Consider the following 23,260-nt stretch of genomic DNA (forward strand, 5'->3'; position numbering starts at 1 on the left):
CCCAACTGTTGCTCACTCTCAACTGTCATGTCCTGACCCTGGTCATGTGACCAACTACTGACCTCTTAAACAGTTGCAGAGACTGCTGGGAATTGTTCATCACTCAGACATGTCCCCTAGCTGATTTCTCTGAGTGGCTCAGTCCATTTCCCCTCTGGTGGGGGGTACAGTATATATACTACTCTCTATGAAATTCTCTATTGCCTTCTGTGAAGGCTTTTGTATATAGGTTCAGCATTTTGGCTTTCTGTGAGAGTATTTATCTATCAGTTCAATGTACCCTTAACTTCCCCTATGGGGATGACATATATCTATATCAGTTACATGACAGTATCTTACATTAAGAATATTTAGTATAGCATCATATGCCTATATATGAACAAGACTGTGAATTAACATGTATACAGATGTCTAGTCCTAGTGATTCAGGGTAGGGATGGCCGTTGACCATCGATGATTCAAAATCATCGATGGTTCATGGCCGATGTCGAATACTTTTGTCATCGATGGGGGAGAACCAGATGGTTTCTCTCCATCGATGGAACAGCAAAACAATGTTTTGCTTTTTTTTTTTTTTTTTAAAGTGTCGGGACACTGAGCATAGCTCCGCCCCCTGACACCCGCGAAGCCCCACCCCTGTGTTTTGATTGGCCCACAGGCCAATCAATCAAACACAATGGATGACCATCGATATGTAAAAATATCGATGGTCATCCATTGCATAGTTTAGCACTATAGATTTACTGTTGCAGAATTGCCATCGATGGCAACGGCAACGATGGCCATCCCTAATTCAGGGTTGCCTAAAATTACACGATCACTATAGGCATGCCACCCAACAGGACAGCCCGTATGTGGCTCTGCCCCCGAACCGCCTCTTTTTTACTCCCAGCAATGGCCCCGCCCCCTGCCTAACAGAGCTGGCTGCCCTCTCCCGTAGAGGGCAGCTCCAAAGTCGGCAAGTATGGTCTGATTGTGTGTCTCCGAAATACTACCATCTGTTGGCAGTGAGTAAACTACATGTATTTCTCTCTCGCACATGCACAAACACAGGGGCAATCACAAGGTAGCAGACTAGCATTCAAAGCATTTGCGTTGAGTGGGCTTATTAGTACATTATACATATGTTACTTTGGTACTTCCTCATCTTTGCGGCCATCGCTTACGCCAGCAGTATCTACTATAGAAATATTTATCAAGGGGTCCAGCCAATGCACTCACTAACGGTTAACCCATTCTGGTGGTTTGCCACACCCCCTATGGGGACTGGCCACACCCCTAAACATGGTCCCCTATCACTGAATTCCCCTGGTGGACCTACTTGCACCAGTCTGACACTGGGGATAAGGCATTCGTTCTCAATAAAATAGTGGTATTGTAGTTAGTCACGCCATATAGGGACTGGGATATATAATATTGGGAGGGGTGCAGCCAATATGTATTAAAATCAGTGATGGACAACCCGATCACTACTGGAACCTTCCACAGTGTTGCACATTACCCTTATTATTGATAAGAATTGAAAACACTACATTGGGGGGAACTCAGTTGCGTGCTATGTTGACTGCGCCCATAACAGCCAGTTACGGTAGTGCCGACATAACAAGTTTCCCCTTGCATCACTATGGAGCACAAGGGAAAGACTGAAGGTCAACCAGGGGCTATTACAAAACTGGACATAGCATCGATGCCAGGTAGGTGAATCCTGCCAGTTGAATTAGAGAGTTTTGGTGAGAAATCTCCAGTTTTTTTAAAGCGGCAATCATTTACACTGCAAAACCAGCTTGATTTTAAAGTGTAAATGATTGCCGCTTTAAAAAAACCTGGAGATTTCTCACTAAATCTCTCACTTTCTGAATCTCTCATCCTATTAAATCTCACCCCTTATCTGTAATAACGTATCGGTCAGCATTTTTTAACTTTTGACCATAATGCTGGGAGTTGCAGGTGAAAGCCTGTTAGGAAAAAACATTAACCATTGATGATTTGAAATAATCGAAGGTCCATGATCAATGGTGACTCCTTTTATCATCGATAGGGGTAAGCTAGCTAGTTTCCAACCATCGATGATACAAATCTACCAAATATAATTATTTAATTTTTTTTCTCCAAGGTGTCTGTCACAGTTTAGCCCTGCCCCATGACACCTATAAAGCTCCACCCCCAGGCTCTTGGCACCTTGATAAAGGGACAGCAAGTACCGAAACATGTTGGCCTGAGAAGCGGGTCACATTCTTTTGTGACCTGTGGTGTGACCATTGTGATGACACCAGTGCGGTCCGGATCCAACCTGTGTGTGAGTGCACTCTGGACCACCCGGGACACCACCTATCTCCTACTATACCATTTCAATTAATTTAATCATTTTGTATATGTTTTTTGGAAATTATATGAATAAATATTTTTATATACTTATATCGTTGGAAAAGATACCTTTACGCGAAGATTTACAAATTATACCATCGTGAGTATGGGTATTTCCATACCTGTAAGTTAGGTACGCCTTAAGTGAGACGTACTTAACGAACCAGAAGTTATACAGAAAAGAAAAAAAAAAGACTCACACATTGTTTTCTTCAATTTTTTTATTGCATAAAATAAACCCTGGTCTGGAGAAAAAGGATCACCATAGCAACATAAAAGAAAAGGAAAGAACAACCAAGACATTCAACGAGAGTAATCAATACAGGTAAGCTACTCAGTGACATAACTGATATCGGCCTCTCCCCCTAGCCCTCCCACCCATCTTCCCAGGTGAAGTTAAACACCCTCCTTACCCCGCCGCATTCAGGGTCCCCCAGCGCAGATCTTCTCCCGGCTCCATCTCCTCCTGCAGTTCTATAATGACCATCACAAAATGGCTGCCCCCTAACAGCAGACAGTTTTTAAGGATGCTAGAGGGAGTGCGTCAGTGTGATAGAGCTCAGGCCTTGGGACTAGGGAGTGCGTCAGTGTGATATAGTGCAGGCTGCAGGATGAGAGAGTGCGTCAATGTGATAAAACGCAGGCAGCATGGTGAGGGAGTGCGTCCGTGTGATATAGCGCAGGGTGAGCTAGTGCATCCTAGTGCATCAGTGTGATAGTGCATAGCCTGCAGGATGAGGGAGTGCATCAATGTGAGCGCAGGGTGAGGGAGTGTGTCCATGTGATAGAACGCAGGTAGCCGGGTGAAGGAGGGCATCAGTGTGATAGAACGCAGGCAGCATGGTAAGGGAGTGCGTCATTGTGATTTAGTGCAGGCTGCAGGATGAGGGAGCCCTTCGGCATAACGCAGGGTGAGGGTCAGTGTGATAGAGCGCAGGCCAAAGGGGGAGAGGGAGTGTGTCCAGTTTATGTTCCAGCATGGGAAGGGATTGATGACGTTTGATGGGGTTGGGGCCCCAGAGATAACAGTGTATGGGGTCCCATGATTTCTGTTGCCGGCCCTGATTGTATGGGCACTCTAAACAGTCATTTTGATGGGCTTTTACCTAGTACTCTATAAATGTATATAGTGGTAGGGTAAACCAGTTACTTCAGACCAGTGTAGATATTAAACTACTGATACTTCAGGAGAGGCGAATATAGTTATATCTGAAAGTGTTTGTTAGTGTACATAAAACGCACAACACAAATTTTAATTAAAGATTTTTAATTAAATTGAAATCAAAGTTTAGTAGCCCCTGATAGAAAAGAGACCTACTAAATGCTCACAAAGTAATTTTTTGTAAAAATAATTTAACTTCATGTAATATAAAAGTAAACAAAAAAAACAAGACATACATTCAACTTTCTGTGGGAATGGGGCAGCACATTCCCAGAAATGCAGTAGTAGCGGCCCATGCTGGGGAGGAGTGACCATCCTCCAGAGGGGGTGTGGCCAGCCAATACAGAGGCTTGGCTAACTATTTCCAATATAGGGGGTTATTCAATTGGTAAAGAGTTTTTCAACTAGGCACACTGATGTTTTTAGGTCATATTTAGTTTTGACCTATTCAATTAAAGAGACAATTTTCTTTTAATATGTGGATGGTCCATGTGTTTTCGGCAAAATTTTGAACTTTTTAGTCATTTATTTTACTGAAGTAGTTTTGAGTAAAAAAAATAAATAAATAAAATGAACTGAAACGGCTTAAAATGACAAAAACCACAATTGAACAGTAATAGGTTGAATAGTAATTTGTCCCATTTCTTGGCTAGACAAAAAAGTACCACAACAATTGAATAACCCCCACAAAGGGCAATGGAATATGCAGCGTTATATATGAAACTTGATAATAATAGCAATATGAGCATGTGGTCTGGGCCCCTATATATATTCTATTCATGATAATTTACCACAGTCCGGAACATGTTCCCCAGAGAAGGGGGTGGGGTCCTCAGTCTGTAGGGCCCACCGAGGGTTTCACCTGTGGGCCTGTCTAACTCTGACCCAGACGACATACTGTAATCTAGCAAGGAATGTGTCTGGTAAGTGCCGGACATTAGTACCATTGCTAGGAAAATAATATAGCAGTCGCAGAGACAGTCAGCTATTAGTAGGACCCCCCACCCCTCCCCTCCCCGGGCTATTCCTGTACTTCCTTTTTATTTATCTATAAGTAAAAAAAATAAAAAATAAAAACCTCATATGAGAAAATATTTTTCATGAAATGTGCAATTAGAGTCTAGTTTTGTTCACTGCTCTGGAAATGTTTCCCTGACCTGATAACATCGTCTTTGCTGCTAATTTATACTGTATATCAATGTGCAATGAATTTTTTTTTTTTTCTTTTACGTAAAAAAACAAACAAAACAACACCGTAAACTGCCCACTCTTCTTTGGCTAAAACCAGCATTATTGCAGAGTCTCATTATACAAAAACATATAAAAGGTTTGTAGAAAGGTTTCCAGTGGTCAATGACTTTTCTTCCCGCTTGCTGTTTATAGAGATCGGAACACAAGTTACGCTGTCTGCCGCGCAGATTGAAGCCAATCGCCAATTTTAATCGCGATTTCCTGGAAAAAATAAAATAATTGTTAGAATATTTGTATAGATTGCTCTTTGGGGTACAAAACATAAGGGCCAATGCAGAGATGTACGTACGCCTGTCAGCAGTGCGTGTTTTCTGTCTTTTTGCACTGCGCATGCCTCAGGATTGTGCACATGTTAACGTGGGCCAAGCACTAATGACTGACTAGCTACTGTGCCAGCCCATCAAAGTGATGGATCATCATAACAGTAATGTCAGCACTGGCTGCTGTGCGCAGCTGAACGGAGCAAGACTTAAATTGCTCCGTCAGGCGCCATCTACTGGCCACCTGCGTGCAAAACACTTGAATTACCTCAAAGGCAAGGAGCAGCAGTTTATTATATAAGAGGGATGAGGTCACTAGGTCGACAGGGTTGGAAGGTCGACAATGGGAAGGCTGATGTTTTCTTATAGCCAGCATAAGCTGACAGGCGGTATTTCATTCCCCACCATCCACTACCGCAGGGTTGGGCAATAAGCGGCTCTCCAGCTGTTGATGAACTACACATCCCAGCATGCCTTGCCTTAGTTTTGCTATTTGGCCATGCTGAAACTGATGCAAGGCATGCTGGGATGTATAGTTCATCAACAGCTGGAGGGCCGCTTATTGCAAACCCCTGCACTACGCCGTGTCGGGAGAACAAAATAGTGGCCGAGTGCAGCGAGGCACCATGCCCGAAGCATGGTGAGCACAGCAAACCATGCAAGGGTGACGCGGTACACTTTGACAGTGTCCATGTCGACATTCTTGACAAAAAGCGTGAAAAACTCATGTCAACCTTTTGACTGTCAACCTAATGTTTGCGTCGACCGTCCAACCCTGGCGACCTTAGCCCTGTCGACATATTTAATGTGGTCGACCCAATGACCCATATATGATGAGCTGTAGTTGTAAAAGCAGTATGGTATATTTTGCAATTAGTATATGTGGGTGCACATGCGCTCGGATGGTAGAACACCTGGTATAGGGGGCAGATGCACCACAAAATTTGTATTACTCTGAGGTAAACATAGGTTTTTTTTCTTCTCCGAACAGTGCGGATGTCGGATTTCAGTCAGGCCCGCAATGTGTACATTAATAAATGTAGTGGTTTCGGCCTAATGTGATTTTTTTTTTTTCTGACCTCTCGAGCCTTCTGCAGGGACAGAGGATCTGTGGGGCGAGAAGGACCCATGTTTGCGCAGTGGGCGGTGCCATTTATGAAGATGGCGATTTCAGAGCGAGACTGATTCTTCAAAACACTGAGTGCATGCCAGGGATCCACGTCACCTGCAGGAGAGAGGTACAACTGGCGTTAGTCGTCAGCAGGAACATGGCGCAATTGTGCGCAATCCAAACCCACCAAAGGAAAAGCCTTGTATACAAATTTATGTGTTTAAAGTTTATTACATTTCTCTGGGTGAAATCATTATAGAACGCAAGTTTAATTGCATTTATTTTAGTTTAACAACCCACAGATACAGTAAGCTGAGGATGAACCCACCACAAAACTGCCTAGAAAGCACACTTTAAAAAAGAAAAGATGATAATGCCCATAGCAACCAATGAGACGATGATTTTCTCGGATGTAATAGAGAAATGATAGACAAAATCTGATTGGTTGTTATGAGCGACCACCTTTTAAATTTTAGAAGCTTTAGTAAATTTACCTCTCATTGTTTTAGACCATGGAAATAATAGAATAGTATAGAAACCTCAGACTTATCAAGCAGAGTTTTAAAAAAACGCTGGTAAAACCTGGACAAAAATAAATAAATAAATCAAACCGCTAGGCCCAGACAGGATTGCTGAAACAGCAGGTATATAGACTTTGACAGGCAACATTGATTGACAGAAATATCATCCAATTGGGTTTAGGATGATTTGACTTTGGGGAGTGGACTGGTCGGCCAGGTCCAAATTTGCTTCCCCAACCGATGGTGCGGGTCTGCGCGGTCGCAAATATGGCGCATCATCATAAAAACGCTGGCGTTCCCCTGGGCACGTTGCTGCCTGCTCGAGGCGGAGGGCTGACGTTACACAACATCACCTCCCACCCCAAATTCGGCTATCTCCATAGGAAATAACATTCAGTCGGGTGTAGTTTTACCTGTTCGCTGCACTGCGAGCATACGAAGCATAGCAAACTTGCCTGAATCAGGCCCTTTTTATCAGAAATACATGGGGATTCGGTGGCTCTCCCCTCCCTCCCTTACCCGGCGCTGCTGCGCCGGGCTCTCCTCCTCTCTGCACCCGGAAGAGGATCAGTGCAGGGAGGAGGAGGTCACAGGTCCGGGCAGCACAGAGTTGTGCTGCCCGGACACAGGTGAGAGGGGGGGGGGGCGATGCGGGGCGGCGGGGGTCCGTGCGGGGTGGCGGAGTGTTGCGGTAGAAGCCTATAGGCTTCTATGGGGCATCGCCAGATTTTTATGGCCATGCCCCCCGCCGCAGTAAAGCATCCCAAAATGCGGTAAAAACCCAGATAACGGGGTTTTTACCGCATTTTTAGCTTAGAGAATCTCCCCCAAAGTGAAAATAGCCAGATCCCTACAGCACGGTCAGTGGCATATGATACAGGATGCTGTCCAAAGGAACCAATCAGATTCTACTTATTATTTTAGTCCATTCTAGCAGATAATAGATAGAATCTTATTGGTTGCTATGGGCAACATCCCCAAAAAACTCCCATCTTTGTAAATTTACCTCAAAGTCCAAGCCAACAAGTGAGCAACAGGTACATGCCCCAAACAGCATAGGCTCAGATTTACCCCTCCCCCTTTGGTTTGAAAGAAGGTAAAAAGGTCTAGATGGCTAGCACAGCACCGGCCAGCTATACAATCTTTGCTCTGAGGGCGGGATGTATTAATATACATCGCCGCGATGCCAGTGCATATTTACTAACATATGCGGCTGGCATGGCAGTGCGGTAACGGAGGCCCGCCATGATACCAGTAATGTGGTTTGCAGGAGGTCTCCGTCACCTCCTGGGCTCTGCGGCGTCCCCGGCATCTCCCCCTGCAGCCGGAAGGACATCCCCGGGTGTGACATGCTGCTGGGGGAGGAGGAGCAGCAGGCAGTGGGCGGCGATAGAAGCCCATAGGCTTCTATAGGGTATCACCACAACCCTGCCCGCCGAAGACAGTGCGGCCGGGTTTTAGTAAATTTGAAAATGCAGTAAAACGGGGGTTTTACTGCATTTTCGTCATAGTACATCCCGCCCTGAGTCTCAAAAATACTCTGCTCCACCCGTACCCTGAGTATCGGACATAAACTGATCAGCTTAGTTGGATACAGATTTTGACTTCAAACAAGCAGTTATGTGTTGTATCTAAGGGCAACAGAAATAAATCAGTACTGTCTGGATGATAGAACGTCTGGTGCCAACCAGTAGGGTAAAGCGGGAATACATAGTGCGCAATCCAATAAATTAGAGTTATCTGACAGTGGAGAACTCCTTCAAACATTTGAAAAAATGTGATCTCATCATGGAACTCTCCTTGTTTGGTTCAGTAATTTGCTGCTTTAAAATAAAAATCACAAAGCATTGATTTAAGAACAACTTCCAGTATAATGTCTGTAAGGATATACTAGACATGGTTATTTATGATATCGATGCTAGAGACATTAGCCGTAAGACCTGCACCATTTCGCACATACTATTAAGTCATTCATTTATTTGGAAATTTGATACCATTAACGAAGATTATCCTGCTAGATTTAGGATGATCAGCTCCATAATATTCATTAGTGAATTGGACAGCCTGATGGACGGAGGCGGCAGGGATCTGGAAGACTTGCGAGCAGAGGTCCAGCTGAGAGTTCAGGGTCATGAGAGGGGAGAACGGACATGAGCTGCCCTCACACGTCTGATCTGTTGAATGGTGGAGATATAATTACTGAAGTACAGAATAAATACTAGAATATATATATATATATATATATATATATATATATATATATATATATATATAATTATGCAGTTCAACAGCACTTACAGTAACCAAATTCTGTGCACGTTTGGTAATACCACTGCCGTTCCCCAACTCCCACCGGGCTCAGCTCTGTATTTCTCAAGTCTGACAATGTTTTCTCATGCGAGTTCTCCACACACTTCAGGCCGATGAAGTCCAGATACATCTGAAAAATATGAAATATATAATGATGGTTTTATTTATTTTAACCAATATTTTTGATGCAAAAACAAAAAGTGCAGTGCACAGCCATACACTCAATAAAGTAATTCGCTAGATTTCAGAAAACATTCCGCAAAGTTATTGACAGGCTAGCACTATTTGCGGGCGGTTTAAATACTCTGAAGTTTGATATCGGCCGCTGAGTATTTGATGGTTGCATCTTTGTACACAAAAGGTGGATCTAAAACGTCTTAACGCACATCCCAGCGGCTGCAACGATTGCATTTTGCAGAGCGGCTGCGCACGGGATCACCGCTGCCAAGTCATTTGCGCAATAAAAATTGTAAAGTGTAATATTAATTGGGATGTGGTTATAAAAAGGGAAAAATCGGGGATGGCAGGTTGGATGTGCAGGTTGGAAAGGGGTAAATTACATATATATTTAAAAAATACCAAAATACTTGCAAACTAATAAAAAGAATGTATTGAATCCCACCATAAGATATACCCATGGCCAGATTCTTGTGAACCCTCAGCATCACAAATTTGATTATATTTGTCTAAAACTAATGAGCGGTTTCCTGCTACTGTAAACTGTACTCTAGTTTTCAATTCCAATCACGGGCCGGTGTTAAGGATCCCTTCTGGTATTTTGCCATCATGCTTATAGCAGCCAGAACAACATGGAACAGGAGCTTGTTAGAAGTGGTATAACCAACAGGACGGTCTACACTCTACAGGCTTAAGGGATCTCTATCCTGCAATAGGCCTCCTAGTAGTTTCCTCTGACCCATGGTAAAAAGCTCAGAATCTTAGGGCATTCACAGCAATTATGATAAAAGGCTCCTATTTGGTAACATTCACTACAACACAAGAGGCAAAACTGTCCGATTTGGTAAATAAATAAATAAAACAAATCACAGCTTTAAATTCTTTAGACAAGTCCATGAAAATGTGGTACTTTTTCAAACCTCTTACATTCTCCCAAAATGTACAGGGATGGTGCGGGGTTTTTCGGCACCCTAGGCAAAATGCCTGCTTACTGCTCCAACCACCGCCCTCACACAAATACCCACATTCCAGAACCTCAGGTGAAAGTGCGGAGGAGGATTCTAAGAGGTTAAACACCTGTTCGCATCAAGTTCAACAATGAGGCCTCTCCCAATGTCATACTAAGCTTTGGGCACTTGTGTATTTGCAGGGTGCCCAATTTACATATGTACGGCACCGTAGGAAAATCGCATCGCATGCAATTTTGCGGTGCTATGCGATGCTCCTTAGTGCACCCCTGCCCGCGGATCGCATTGCATGCCATTTGCGGTGCGATGCGATTTTTCAATGTATAAGCACCCATGTGATGAGATGTGATGGTACTTCATTTTAAAAGCACCCATGCACACCCCCACTATCCACGTCACCCCGAGTGCAGCGGGGATGCGGAATACACTCACCACGCTTCGGGCTCGCTGCGTTTGCCACACTTAATAAAATCAACTCCACGCCGACGTGGATAGTGGGGGTATGAAAAGGTCGGGAGGACGCGTAACCGTCTGCTTGCCACGCTTCGGGGTGATGTGGATAGTGGGGGTGTGCATGGGTGCTTTTAAAATGAATAAAGAATCAGGCCCTTAAAATTTAAAATTTAAGAGAATATTAAGATGTGCACTCAGATTTGTAAAAACCCCGCCGCGCAAGGCTATTCCCACAGCCACAGGGTTTTTGCAATTCAATTGTATGAGAGCAACTCTGATTTTTCCTAAAATCTTTATTTTTAGGAAAAATCCCGGGAACCTCTAGAACCACTGCATCACCTCATTAATGACTAATTAAGCGATTGGAAATCCCCAGTTTACTTAATCAGTCATGCATTACTCATTAAATGTCCCTCCAATGTGGGGGGCATGCAGGTACCCTGTGTGGCTTGCCCAGCCATAGAAATGACACTAGAAATGCTAGACTGCCCCCAACCGCATAGTACAGCAGAGCAGTGACTGCTGATCTTTCTGAGTGCTTGCAGGACAGGGACAGGACAGAGGAAATTGGCACAGTTGGGAGGTAATGAAATGACTATGGGCAAGCTGTAACCATCAGCCAATCAGCTCATCGCTGCCATGTTACAGGCTGGGGTTGAAAAATGACAAGTAGGAGCTGATTGCCTGGTTGTTTATCACTCTATCACTTTTTGAAGCTTGATACATCTGGCTCTTAATAATTCAAAAAAATGATTTTTTCAAGAAACATGGACAATGATGATGTACTGTGAAACTCACCACATTGACCGCCCTCAGTCCTTCATATGGAGAGTCTGCAGCCACCATACTCCCGCAGATCTTCTGCACATCACTGCCTGCAGACTCCCTGTTGTACTGCACAGCCCCCATGAATATATCAGCCAAATTGCTGACAAACTCTATATAATCCTCCGGGCCACGGAGAGGCGCGCAGGAGGAGAAGTCTCCTTCCAGCTGAGTGGTGTTCCCAGTCTGAAGCAGTCTGTCCACTATCCGGAAAGCGTCTCTCACTCTGTCCAGACACTGAAAACAGATGAACATACACCTGTTACACTGCAGAAAGGGATCGTCATTGTAGCTACAGTCCCATCCTAACACAACTGTGAGCATGAATCAGAGGTGTGCGCAAGCCCAATGGTATTGCTGTCAAGAGATAAATTGTCGAACTTAGCAGGTGACAGAGTCGCACTGTACAGGTTCCGCAGTGGTCCTGCAATGGGGGCCACAGAGATGATTTATTCACAAAGGGATAGTCAGGGACTGTTTCTGGGGTATGTCTCAACCTGCGCCTGCAATCATGTACTCAGCCGAGCGTATTGAGGCACTGAGAACAAAGCATGGCGAGCCATGCGAGGGGACAGGGTACATAAAAATTTGTGAAAAACTCAGGTCTACCTATTGCTTTTAATCATGTCGACCCTTTTCATGTGCATACATATAGGCCTGTCGACTTATAGTGGTTGACCTATTGACCTATCGATTTGATTCATTTTGACCCTATGGCCCATACGCTGTAGGTGTTGCTGGGATTGTTGCTGCAGCCAGAAGATTACAGTACACACATTCCAATATCGTTCCTCTTTTTAGACCACATTACCACCTTCCCCAGTAACCAACCACACACACCATTGCAGTCAGGTGAGTGACACAGGCGACGCTGCCGGCACATAGATTACACACATTACATCTAGGTTACATGTAGCGTGACCTGCATCACTTATGTAATGATAATAAATGTGCTCTCTTGCCATATCTGAATGTTACCGACACAGTGGCATGTACAGGTATATTTTCCTTAATTCTGGTGGTCTGATTAATTATTTACCGAACGTTTACACTGCCCAGCAACCTGGCTCTGACCTGGGTAAAACCCTCCTTTTAACCCAGGTCGAAATGCCGGGTTGCTGGACCCGGGCTTTTCTTTTTGGCACTTTCACACTGCACAGAGACCTGGGTCGACACGGCAAAAACCTGGGTTATTTGTGTACGTTGTTAAAGGGGTAGCAGTTATGTGCATTCATTCAGAAGCAAGTTTAACTGGAAACATTTTATACCAAGACGATCCTTCACTGCAGTGTTGGGTGTTGGGGAAGACAGAGAACCTAGGCCTTAGGAGATTAATTTGGAAGGCGAGACACAGACCAGGTATTTCAGCATCTTGTGACAGCTGTTAATGTTCTGCTTGCCATCTATGGGTCATTGCCTAGTTCATGAGTCAGGACACAAATGGCAAATATGCATTTATAGAAAAACTGATCTTACTCAACTCTTTAAATGCTTTTTCTTTTTTTTTGGGGGGGGGGGGGGGTTTAAATGAGCTAAAGTTTAGAAGTCCAAATAGCTGTTATATCCTATATAAACATAGTTCATTTATTTTACTTCAAACTAACATAGTGATTTAAGGGTAAGAGCAGGATGTACTAAGCGAAAAATGCGGTAAAACACCCATTTTCAGGGCTTTACCGCATTTTTAAACGTACTAAAACCAGGCCGCACCGTTTTCGCTGGGCAGCCTATGGGCTTCTATCGCAGCCTGCCACAACCCACCACCTCCGCCGTAGATACCACCCTCCCCCTGGCTTACCTTCCTCCATATCCTCCTGGACCCGGAAGTTAAACTACTCCTCCCCCTAGCAACGCAGCCGGACATCCTTCCAGCTGCAGGGGGAGGAGACGGCGCCAGGGACAGCCTGCTTAGGCTTCCTGGTGTGAGGGGAGGAGGAGGCACCCAGGGAGGTGATGGAGACCCCCCACATACCACATCACAGGTATCACGGGGGGCCTCCATCATCGCACTGTGATGCTAGCCGCATATGTTAATAAATATTCGCTAGCATCGCTGTGGTCCGGCGGCGATGTAATTTAATACATCCCGCCCTAAATGTACTAAGCCATGGAGAGAGATAAAGTACCAGTTGATCACCTCCTAACTGCCATGCCATAGGTTGGGATTGAAACATGACATTTAGGAGCTGGCTGGTTGGTACCTTATCTCTATACAAGGCTTAGTACATAGACCCCATAGTTACATAGCCATACCTTTGTTGACCCTCCAATAACCGGGTCTGACAAGCTCTGAGCCACCACCTGTGAACAGAGAGAGAGGAAGGTCACAAAATGTAAGCTGTGGGACATTCTCCTCCATAGAACACCATGTAACACCTGGAGGAAGGACAGCTACTTTCTCCTTGCACTATGATCAGACACTACAATCCCACCAAATCTTCCTGCAACCTACCGTCTTCCCCATCCATAGAGAATCCCACCAAAGCTTCTCAGCCTCTCGTCCCCACCCTACATCTCCAACCACACCTCACTCCTCCCTGCTCTGACCACACCTCACTCCTCCCTGCTCTGACCACACCTCACTCCTCCCCCTGCTCTGACCACAACCACCCTCCCTGTTCTAACCACAACCACCCTCCCTGCTCTGACCACAACCAAGATTGCGATGGTAACCACATGTTCTGCCCGCCTGCATGACCGCTCCTGTGGCCTTATACACCTACGGAATGCTCACTAATTACTAGTGAGCAGCTCCCAATGTTTTAAGCACATCTTAAAGTATCAGCATTTTTTACATGGCACCCTGGGTATGGGTCCTAGGGTCTACTATATTAAGGTTGACAGTCACTAGGTCGACCACTATTTGCCGACAGACAATGGACGCATTAAAGAGGTTGAAGCGGCTTAGGTCGATACACGTTAAAAGGTCAGCATGGAAAAGGTTGATGTGTTTTCCACTTTTTTGTGTCTATCGACTTACATCGACATGGACACGTGTAGCGCATCACTCGCCATGCTGTCGGCACGGTGCCTCACTACGCTATGCACACCATTATATTCTCCCTCTATGTCCACTTAGATAGCAGAAGTATAAAAAAAAAAAAAAAACACCTGTTCTAGGGGAGGAAAAAAAAAAAAAAGTGAAAAAAACTCATGTCAACCTTTATCCAGGGTTGCCGACCCTCTCGGAATTCCCGGGAGTCTCCCGAAAATCGGGTCCCCCTCCCGGCCATCCGGAAGGGTGGGCAACCCTCCCGGAATCTGGGGGACCCCCCTGAGCCCCCCGAATTGCGGCATGTAAATGCCGCAATCCGCGGGTCTCAGAGGAGGGGGCGGAGCTAAAATTTTAGCCCCGCCCCCTCCACGGCGATCAGTAATTTATCCTATTACCCGTAATAAATGTCTATCGCTCAGCAAGATCGCTCAGCACACAGCGCTGCACAGCTCACTGACCAAATGGCCTGAAATCTCCCCATGTGTAGGCCCCATAATTATCTACTTCCTCACTTTTACAACATTGCAGATCTATACATAAAATATAAAAAAGGTGAAAATGTGGTTTGTCGTTTCCCATAACTGGTCATGTGACGTCCTGTACTGGTTACCATCCCCGCTAGTTCCTGATGAGTAATGCATTCAGCCCCACAGACACGGAAAACTTTCTGCCGGTTAACAAAGCATTATAGAACATGTGAGACGTATACTGTAGGTTACATGACCTTGTTATAATCTATGAAGTCCAGCTCTGCTCTGACCGGGGCAGAGGAGGCCACAGCAGCAAACACCAAATGGGGGAACTGCAACAAAACACAACGTTAATGAAATGAATTAAATCTAGGATTCTTAATATAGAAAAAGAAAAATATATTCACATTTGTGCAAACTGAAAACAAAAGTGAATTGTTTTGGCTTCCGTGCTCGTGAACAAGTACAATGATATTTATTTCTATGTATAGACAGTATTTTTTTTATTATTTTTACTAGAGCCGGAATGATACACTGAATTAATAATATGAAGTATGGGAGGTCATTCAAAAGGGGATGCGGTCATCTATTAGAATGAACTTAGGTCTACAGTCATTAGGTCAAACCCACTAGGTCGACTGGCAGGAAGGTCGACCTGACTTAAGGTCGACATGGGCCAAGGTCGACATGAGTTAAGGTCGAATTTGCATAAAGGTCGACATGAGGAAGGTCGACTGGTCATAGGGTCGACATGGGGTTTTTCACTGTTTTTTGAGCCGACATGTGCCGACAGGCGGTATTTCATGCCCTACCATCCACTAGGGCGTGGAGGAGGTTATTAAAGCTGTGGCGAGCGAAGCGAGCCACCGTGCCCGAAGCATTGCGAGCGAAGCGAGGGTCCAATTTTCACTGCCAACTGTGTCCATGTCGACTGTGTCGACATTCGGACAAAAAAACAGTGAAAAACCCATGTCGACCTTATGACCAGTCGACCTTCCTCGTGTCGACCTTTATGCAAATTCGACCTTAACTCATGTCGACCTTGGCCCATGTCGACCTTCCTGCCAGTCGACCTAGTGGGGTCGACCTAATGACTGTAGACCTAAGTTCATTCTGACAGATGTACCGATTCCTTCTAAAGACAGGTAGACATTAATACAGTCTCACCTTCATTCTGAACCATGCTGAAAGCGATCCAGGATAGGAACCTCCAAAGCAAATCCAGGTATTGTTCCGAGTTAGGTTGTATTTCTGGGTGATAAATAGATGGAAAGACGCCAGGTCTGCAAGTCTAGCGAGAGAGGGGGGGGGGGGGAATAATAAAGACATATTCTAAATGCAACAAGAAATGTCTCCAAGAGTCATAGGAGGAGCAATGGAGTAACACAGATACTATGGGCCGTATTCAATGCGGCCGGCAACTGGGTTAAATGGCGAGGATCGCCAAAAACAAGCGATCATCGCCGCTTAACCCCCGCGCCGGCTGATCACCCTACTCAACGTTCCGGGGGAATCCTCGCTGCCAGAGGACGGGGAGGAGTCCCCCAAATAGCGAGGCTCGCGGCTAATGCAGGGAGCCCTCAGCATTTAGCTGTGAGTCTCGCTGTTTTAGAGGCTGCACACGCCGTTTCCCTTTCGCTACAAAAACCTAGAATTTGCATAATAGAAAATTATACAGAGCAGCTGATTGGTTACCATGGGCCACTTCATGCATCTTTATACATCTACCCGTGTCTGTGCTAATAGAGGGTACACACAGTGAGATATGCTTTTAGCAGCATTCAATGCAGATTCGATACTAATGCGCGTTCACGTATAGTGGAAATCGAAAAGAAAACTAGCTTTGCCAGGCAAGACTGTGCTCCCCCCACCCCACCCCACTCCTTTGGTGGTGACATCTAATAGTTTAGTACTCACGCTTGCTGGCTGGACAGGAATTTTATGGCCTCCAACGTCAGTCCATCTGGGTTAATGCTCGCTCCATAAAACCGATGTTCCAGAGATACCAGGAGGGCGCGATGTGTCTGTGCCAGCTCCACATGCTCACCTACAATAGATGGATTGTTCCGATGAGGCTCTCTGATAGACTGCAAGTGTCATACAGTAGGTTGCGCTAACACCAGCATTTTTACCACTATCGGACTGACAGCTCAGACATGCAAAGTATAACATAGACCTGCACACTCAGTGGTCTCAGTGCTAGATGTGACAGTCATATCATGGTGATAGAATTAGGAAATGAGAAGCAGCAGTCACGCAATGTTCTACTAACCTGCTAGGACAGAGAACTCAGACTCCGAGCTCTCCCCACCGATAAATAGGAAGACGGGTCCCCCAGGGCGCTGCCAGAATTCCTCATTCACCCAGTACCTCTAGGAAAGAACAATGTTAGTGGAAAACAAAATCACATTTGTGGCCACAGATTAATGGTTGGACATGTATGTGTACATTACATGACTTTCGGTGGTAAGCACATTTAAAACATATCAATGCTGGTCTAGAAGATTTCAGTACAGGGTGATTTAGTACCAATTTGTGCTTTTGTATGTAACTATGCCATGGTTGGGTTTTCTAAGTTGCAAAATACAAAACAAAGTTAATACAGTACACGCAGGAAGGAACAGCAGCCACACACCAATGCCCCTAACACATTACATCCACACACCAATGATCCTTACACTTTCGCACACATAGCAGTCCCCCTTACACATTACAGCCACAGACTAGTAGTGCTCCTTACACTTTACACCCACACAGCAGTGCCCCTTACACATTACAGCCACAGACTAGAAGTGCTCCTTACACATTATGCTCACACACCAATGATCCTTACACTTTACGCCCACATAGCAGTCCCCCTTACACATTACAACCACAGAATAGTAGTGCTCCTTACACTTTACGCCCACACAGCAGTGCCCCATAGACTTTAAACACAACACACAACTTTACATAGGGCAGCGCTGCAGTTTGCGGCAGTGCATAGTACATAGGCAATTTCCAGAGGGATGCTGCCGGCTCTCCGCCCGCAGGGCATATGTGCTGCGCATCATCCACACCACCCGAGTAACAGCCCTGACATTTGCAGTATGTCCATGACTGCACAACTACGGCGGTCTCTCTGGAGTCACTCCTGCTGCTGTCGCACTCCAACCTGGCTGGACCTGACTCTGCTGCTGGGGGCTGTGCTGTCTGACCTGGGCCTGTCCTGAAACATTGTTAGGATTGGGCTTTGGAGGTGGAGGAAAAACATGGTGCCCCTGGTACCTCGCTGTAAATATATATACTGTGCTATATATTCATTTCACCAGCTTTTGGTTGTTTCAGAGATTTGTATGTCATGATAAAGAGTCACTGTCTTATACGGCTCATCAAATAAAACATTGACATTATACGCATATATTTGAAAAATGTCAACACAAAAAAAAAATTATAATAAATCAGGTTCCTACAATCAATTATTTGTAGCAGGTGAATCCGCTAGGGAAGATCCCACTATTATGTCTTTAATTTAAAGAAATGGAGAATAGACACTTAATACAAGATTGTGAATCATGCCGCAAGTGATTCACTCATTTCTGAAGAGCTGGGAAGCCCGATCAATATGTGTGTCAAACCTGGACCTATCCTGACTCTCGTTTCTGGTCAACTCACTCCTGCTCAGTGCCACTCTATCCCTGTCCGAACACCATGGCTCCTCGCTGTGCTGGGCACTGTGGGAATGGGCTACGAGAGACATCACAATGTATCTCCCAGGAAATGTTGCGGCAGGAGATGGGAGAGCGGGGGGGGGGGGGGGGGGCATAATAACGAGCAGCTGCTGCACTGTCTGCTGTAATGCATGTAATAGGCAGCGCTGTAGTTAGCGGCAGTAGGGTGGGCATAAGGGAGAGACAGTAGTATGGTGCCAGCCATTTTTCTGCCCAAAGAGCATATGTAGCGCTGTATGCCAGTCACCGCCCTAGTTACAGCCCTGGAAGCAAGCACATCTAACCAACACATGCCAGTCACCGCCCTAGAAGGAAGCAAATCTAACCAGCACAGGTCAAAAAAGACAATGGTTTCCTTGTGTGGACATAAACCCCCTGTACTCTATGCTTACTTTCTGTTGCTGATCTCTATTTACTCACCTGTTTATAGGTGGCATTATTTCGCCGGTTGAAGTGGTCCAGAGGCTGCGTTAGAAAGCCTTCAATTGGGGGCATATAAGCATTTCCGCCCTTTGGAATCCCAAGGCGACTGTAGAAGGATTTAAATTTATGGATCTCCTGTAGTTGGTGGATCTTCTTCCGGATCTGCCTTTGGTTCCAAGCTGTAAAGAAACAAATTGGACATAGGAACAGTCTTTCTACAGCAGTGCCACAGGAGGCTCCCATCTGTACACTATCACTAATGGGGACCACCTTATACTTCTTGCTTTCATTCATTCTCTCCACATGTTACCTACAACATGCAGACCTGTCCTCACCTAGCACAAACAGACTGAAGATCAGAACAATGGGTCTAATGCAGATCCACACACTGGGCTGTGAATTCAGGGATGTGATGCTGCCGGATGTATCAATATCGGGCAGTATCACATGGGACACTGTCACTAGGTCGACATGGGTTAGATTGACAGGATCATTAGGTCGACAGTCAAAAGTTCAACATGGGGTTTTTCACTTTTTTTGAGCCGACGTGCCGACGTGCCGACAGGCGGTATTTCATGTGCGAGCTTAGCGAGGCACCGTGCCCGGAGCATGGCGAATGCTACGTTTCAGTGTACATATCAACATTCGGGACAAAAAAAAGTGAAAAACCCCATGTAGACCTTCCTCATGTCGACCTAATGCTTGTGTCAACCTAATGACCCTGCCGACCTAAAACACATCGACCTACAGTCATGTTGACCTTCCTGCATGTGGTGTTGACCTAATGTTTGTCGACCTAGTTGGTGTCTAAAATAGATTTTCTAGGCGATGAACCACAAGCTTGCTCCAGTAATATTATCCTACTACCAGAATACCTTGATGCGCGTCAGAAAGCCAGAGGCATAACTTCCTGTGTGCCCTGGCAACGCTACTGGCGTCAGGACGCACAGATCAGAGCCACGTTTATCGTGCAGCCGCCTGTAACTGATCAGCCTAAACCTAAGCTGATACAATATACTGTAACTCTATAGAGGAAGCCGTGCAGTAAACTAAAACGGACAACAATAACAAAGAATAGGAAGAGGAAATGACAGTTCCAATTCACATACATTAAACACCACAATCAGTGGTGTTTAATGTATGGGAATCTGTTCATATATGCCTCCGTATGCTGCTCTGTCAGTCAATGCCCCTCTCAATCCATGTATGGGGCTGATAAAACTAGCCCTGCAGATCTCCAAAAATCGCTAATCTGTGATTTCCACCGCAGTTTAAGTAGAAACAGGAGGCAGCAACAACATGATGGGGGCGGAAACTGGGCGTCGACCAAGGGTTTGAGTGGATGGGACTGAGCGTGTTTTGGAAGCAGTCCGGACAACACAGGTGAGTGCAGACAGTCACACGCAGCCGCCGAGGTCAGAAAAATGGCCGACCTGTGCCTGCCTTCATAGCTAGGCTGCACAGCAAAGGAGGAAAGTAGGTGATGTGCGACTTTTTGTGGGCATATAACTGTGCAGGACCTGAATTGCAGGACAGCCCCCCACAGCCAACCACCATGGGTTGTAAATAGACTGTGCAGGCAAGGAAATTTCGATGTACACTGTGCCTTGAATGTAAATCGAATCGATATCAAGATCGATATCTAATGAAAAAGTGCAGATCGAATGTGAAAGCAAATCGAAAGGGGGTGGAATAGGCGAAATTGAAAGCAAATTGAATCGAAAATAAAATCGATACGTGTGTACACACCTTTACTCGTACACACGGTTCGATTCCGTTTTCTCAAATATGGACTATTTGACCTGCTCTGATGTTTTTTTCTACTCTTTTTCGACTTCCACTATTTTCCATTTGATGTGCTATTAGATCAACACTGGCTTCAGGCAGGAGATGGACATCGAATAGAATGCTGCAGTGAACACATTAAGGTGCATACACACGTACAGATTTTTCTGTCTGATATATTTGATGCCCATTCGTAGTGTCCGGACCGGGGGGGTGTCCTGTCTGGGGTAGCTGCCTGTGACAGATGTCGCCAGGGAGAAGAGGAGGTGGCGAATAAAGCCGACAGGTGCCTAGGTCAACATGGGACAAGGTCAACACATGTGTTAGGTCGACAGTCAAAAGGTCGACATGGGTTTTTTCACTGTTTTCTGAGCCGACATGTGCCCACAGGCGGCATTTCATGGTCTACCATCCACTAATGTGTGGTGGGAGAATAAAATAGTGTCCCGAGCAAAGCGAGGCATCATGCCCGAAGCATGGCGAGACGCGGTGCACTTAAAACTCTGTCCATGTCGACTGTGTCAACATCCGGGTAAAAAAACTGTGAAAAACCCCATGTCGACCTAACTCATGTCCACCTAACGCATGTGTCGACCTATACACCTGTCAACCTTGTCCCATGTTAACCTAGACACTTGTCAACCTTGACCCATGTCGACCTTCCAGTAGGTCAACCCAATGGTGTCGACCTAATGACTGTCGAACAACATTTGGTTGACCCAATGATCCCATTCCCTACAGGGAAACCTATGGGGCTGTGGCCGCAGAAAGCAGAGGAGTCTGCAGTACCTCCTTCATATATAGGATGCCCCGAAAATGGGTGTTTTCAGGGGGGGAAATGCCACAAATACACACGGCATACCTGACCAGACAAGTCAGGGAATGTGGGAGTGTTGTCAGATCTCCCTGGGATCAGTACAAACATCACAAGGCACCCAGGAGAGAAGACCATCAGCAGCAAAGGAGAGAATAACACCTTCAGAATCTGTAGTTACATTCTTTAGAGAGAGTGCAGTCGTTTATAGAAGTGGGATACACATGGTTAATGCAAGAAGTATTTTACTAACCTGCATCAGCTTCACCCAGAAGGGGCAGCAGGAGGAGGAGGACATACAGCCACTGACTGTTCATTGTAGATATAAAGAGGAACAGAAAGCAGCTAACTTACTACACAGTGCCGAGTACAGGCTTGGTCACATGACTGGAGGCAAATCACATGACTATTCTAACTTCTGATTGGCTCAAAAAGTTTGCACACTCAGCTTGTGCTTTTTGCTAAGGAAGCAGCATGTGACCAGAGGTTTAACTATTTCACTGCACTTCATACAAGACATTTTCTGCAGACTTGTGCAAGATGTTTGGACATTTATAAGCTTCAATTTAGTATGTGCTAGATACAATATAATCCTTTCCCTAGCACAGTCATACAATACAGTATATATGTAGCAGGAATACCATTATTGTCACTATTGCTTTTTGTAGATAGTTTGGGTAACTTGTAGTTAAAAGAACAAACATACGCAGTCATATATAAATGCAGGATTATGGATATATAAATACATTACAGAGTGTACAAAGAAGGGCAACTAATATGGTGCATGGCCTACATCACAAAACTTACCTGGAAAGACTAAAATAAACATGTATAGTTTGGAACAGAGAAGGGAAAGGGGGGACATGATAGAAATCTTCAAATATATCAAGGGTTTTAACATAGTACAGCAGGGTTGCCGACTTTTAAAAGTCCCTCTCCTGGAGAAGCCCGGAGAGGAGACTTTTAGCAGGAGTTCGTGGGGCGGGGCTTAAACGTGACATCATTAAGCCCGCCCCCATGAAGGAACGTTACTCAATTTGCCTATCTCGGTGGAGGGGGCGGGGCTAAATGACGCAATTATGACGCTTTAGCCCCGCCCCCGAGATCAGTGCAGATAAGGGAATGTACGCCGCGGTCAGGGGGGGGGGGGGGGAGCGGGGAGGGTTGCCCACCTTTCCGGGGTGTCGGGAGGGCGACCCGATTTTCGGGACCCTCCCGGCCATTTCGGGAGGGTTGGCAACCCTGTAGTACAGGAGGGAAAGTTTCTTCAAAGGAAAAGAAGTAATAGAACACGAGGACATGCACTGAAACTGGAGGGAGGTAGGTTCAGGGGAAATGTTAGAAATAATTACTTCACAGAAAGGGTAGTGGATAAGTGGAATAGCCTCCCATCAGAGGTGGTAGAGGCTAAGACAGTAGAACAATTTAAACATGCTTGGGATAGGCATATAAATATCCTTACAAAGAAATAAGGATTCAAGAGGGTTGAGATTAGCTGAAGGATAAAAAAGGGGCAGACTAGATGGGCCAAATGGTTCTTATCTGCCGTCAAATTCTATGTTTCTATGTATGTATGACATTGGGTCGATATATCAATTAATTATCATTAATACTAGGATTGGTTTAATGGCAAAACTTAAGGGCTGATTCAGATGCTGATT

General features: G+C 45.3%; 1 protein-coding gene across 1 annotated transcript; it reads right to left on the reverse strand.

The window, feature by feature from the left end:
* Window positions 1-2,567: 2,567 nt before the first annotated feature.
* Window positions 2,568-22,008, reverse strand: PRSS16 (serine protease 16). Its single transcript, XM_083159842.1, has 12 exons — window positions 21,853-22,008; window positions 18,998-19,179; window positions 17,140-17,239; window positions 16,785-16,914; window positions 16,035-16,158; window positions 15,122-15,199; window positions 13,656-13,703; window positions 11,376-11,639; window positions 8,968-9,109; window positions 8,664-8,843; window positions 6,117-6,262; window positions 2,568-4,978 (listed from the first exon to the last, which is right to left on the reverse strand). Exons 1-12 carry the CDS (start codon window positions 21,914-21,916, stop codon window positions 4,925-4,927), a joined length of 1,512 nt encoding a protein of 503 aa, XP_083015968.1. The 5' UTR covers window positions 21,917-22,008; the 3' UTR covers window positions 2,568-4,924.
* Between the last annotated feature and the right edge of the window lie 1,252 nt (window positions 22,009-23,260).

This window comes from Crinia signifera, chromosome 9, assembly GCF_055691185.1.
Source record: "Crinia signifera chromosome 9, ASM5569118v1, whole genome shotgun sequence".
NCBI lineage: Eukaryota > Metazoa > Chordata > Amphibia > Anura > Myobatrachidae > Crinia > Crinia signifera.

Excerpts from the sequence above, each read along its gene's own strand:
- PRSS16 (XM_083159842.1), bottom strand. The coding sequence starts at position 21,916 with ATGAACAGTCAGTGGCTGTATGTCCTCCTCCTCCTGCTGCCCCTTCTG. Across the intron at positions 13,704-15,121 it reads ACTTCATAGATTATAACAAG|GTGGTGGCTCAGAGCTTGTC; the intron begins GTCATGTAACCT and ends CTCTGTTCACAG. Across the intron at positions 4,979-6,116 it reads CCCTGCAGAAGGCTCGAGAG|GAAATCGCGATTAAAATTGG; the intron begins GTCAGAAAAAAA and ends TATTTTTTCCAG.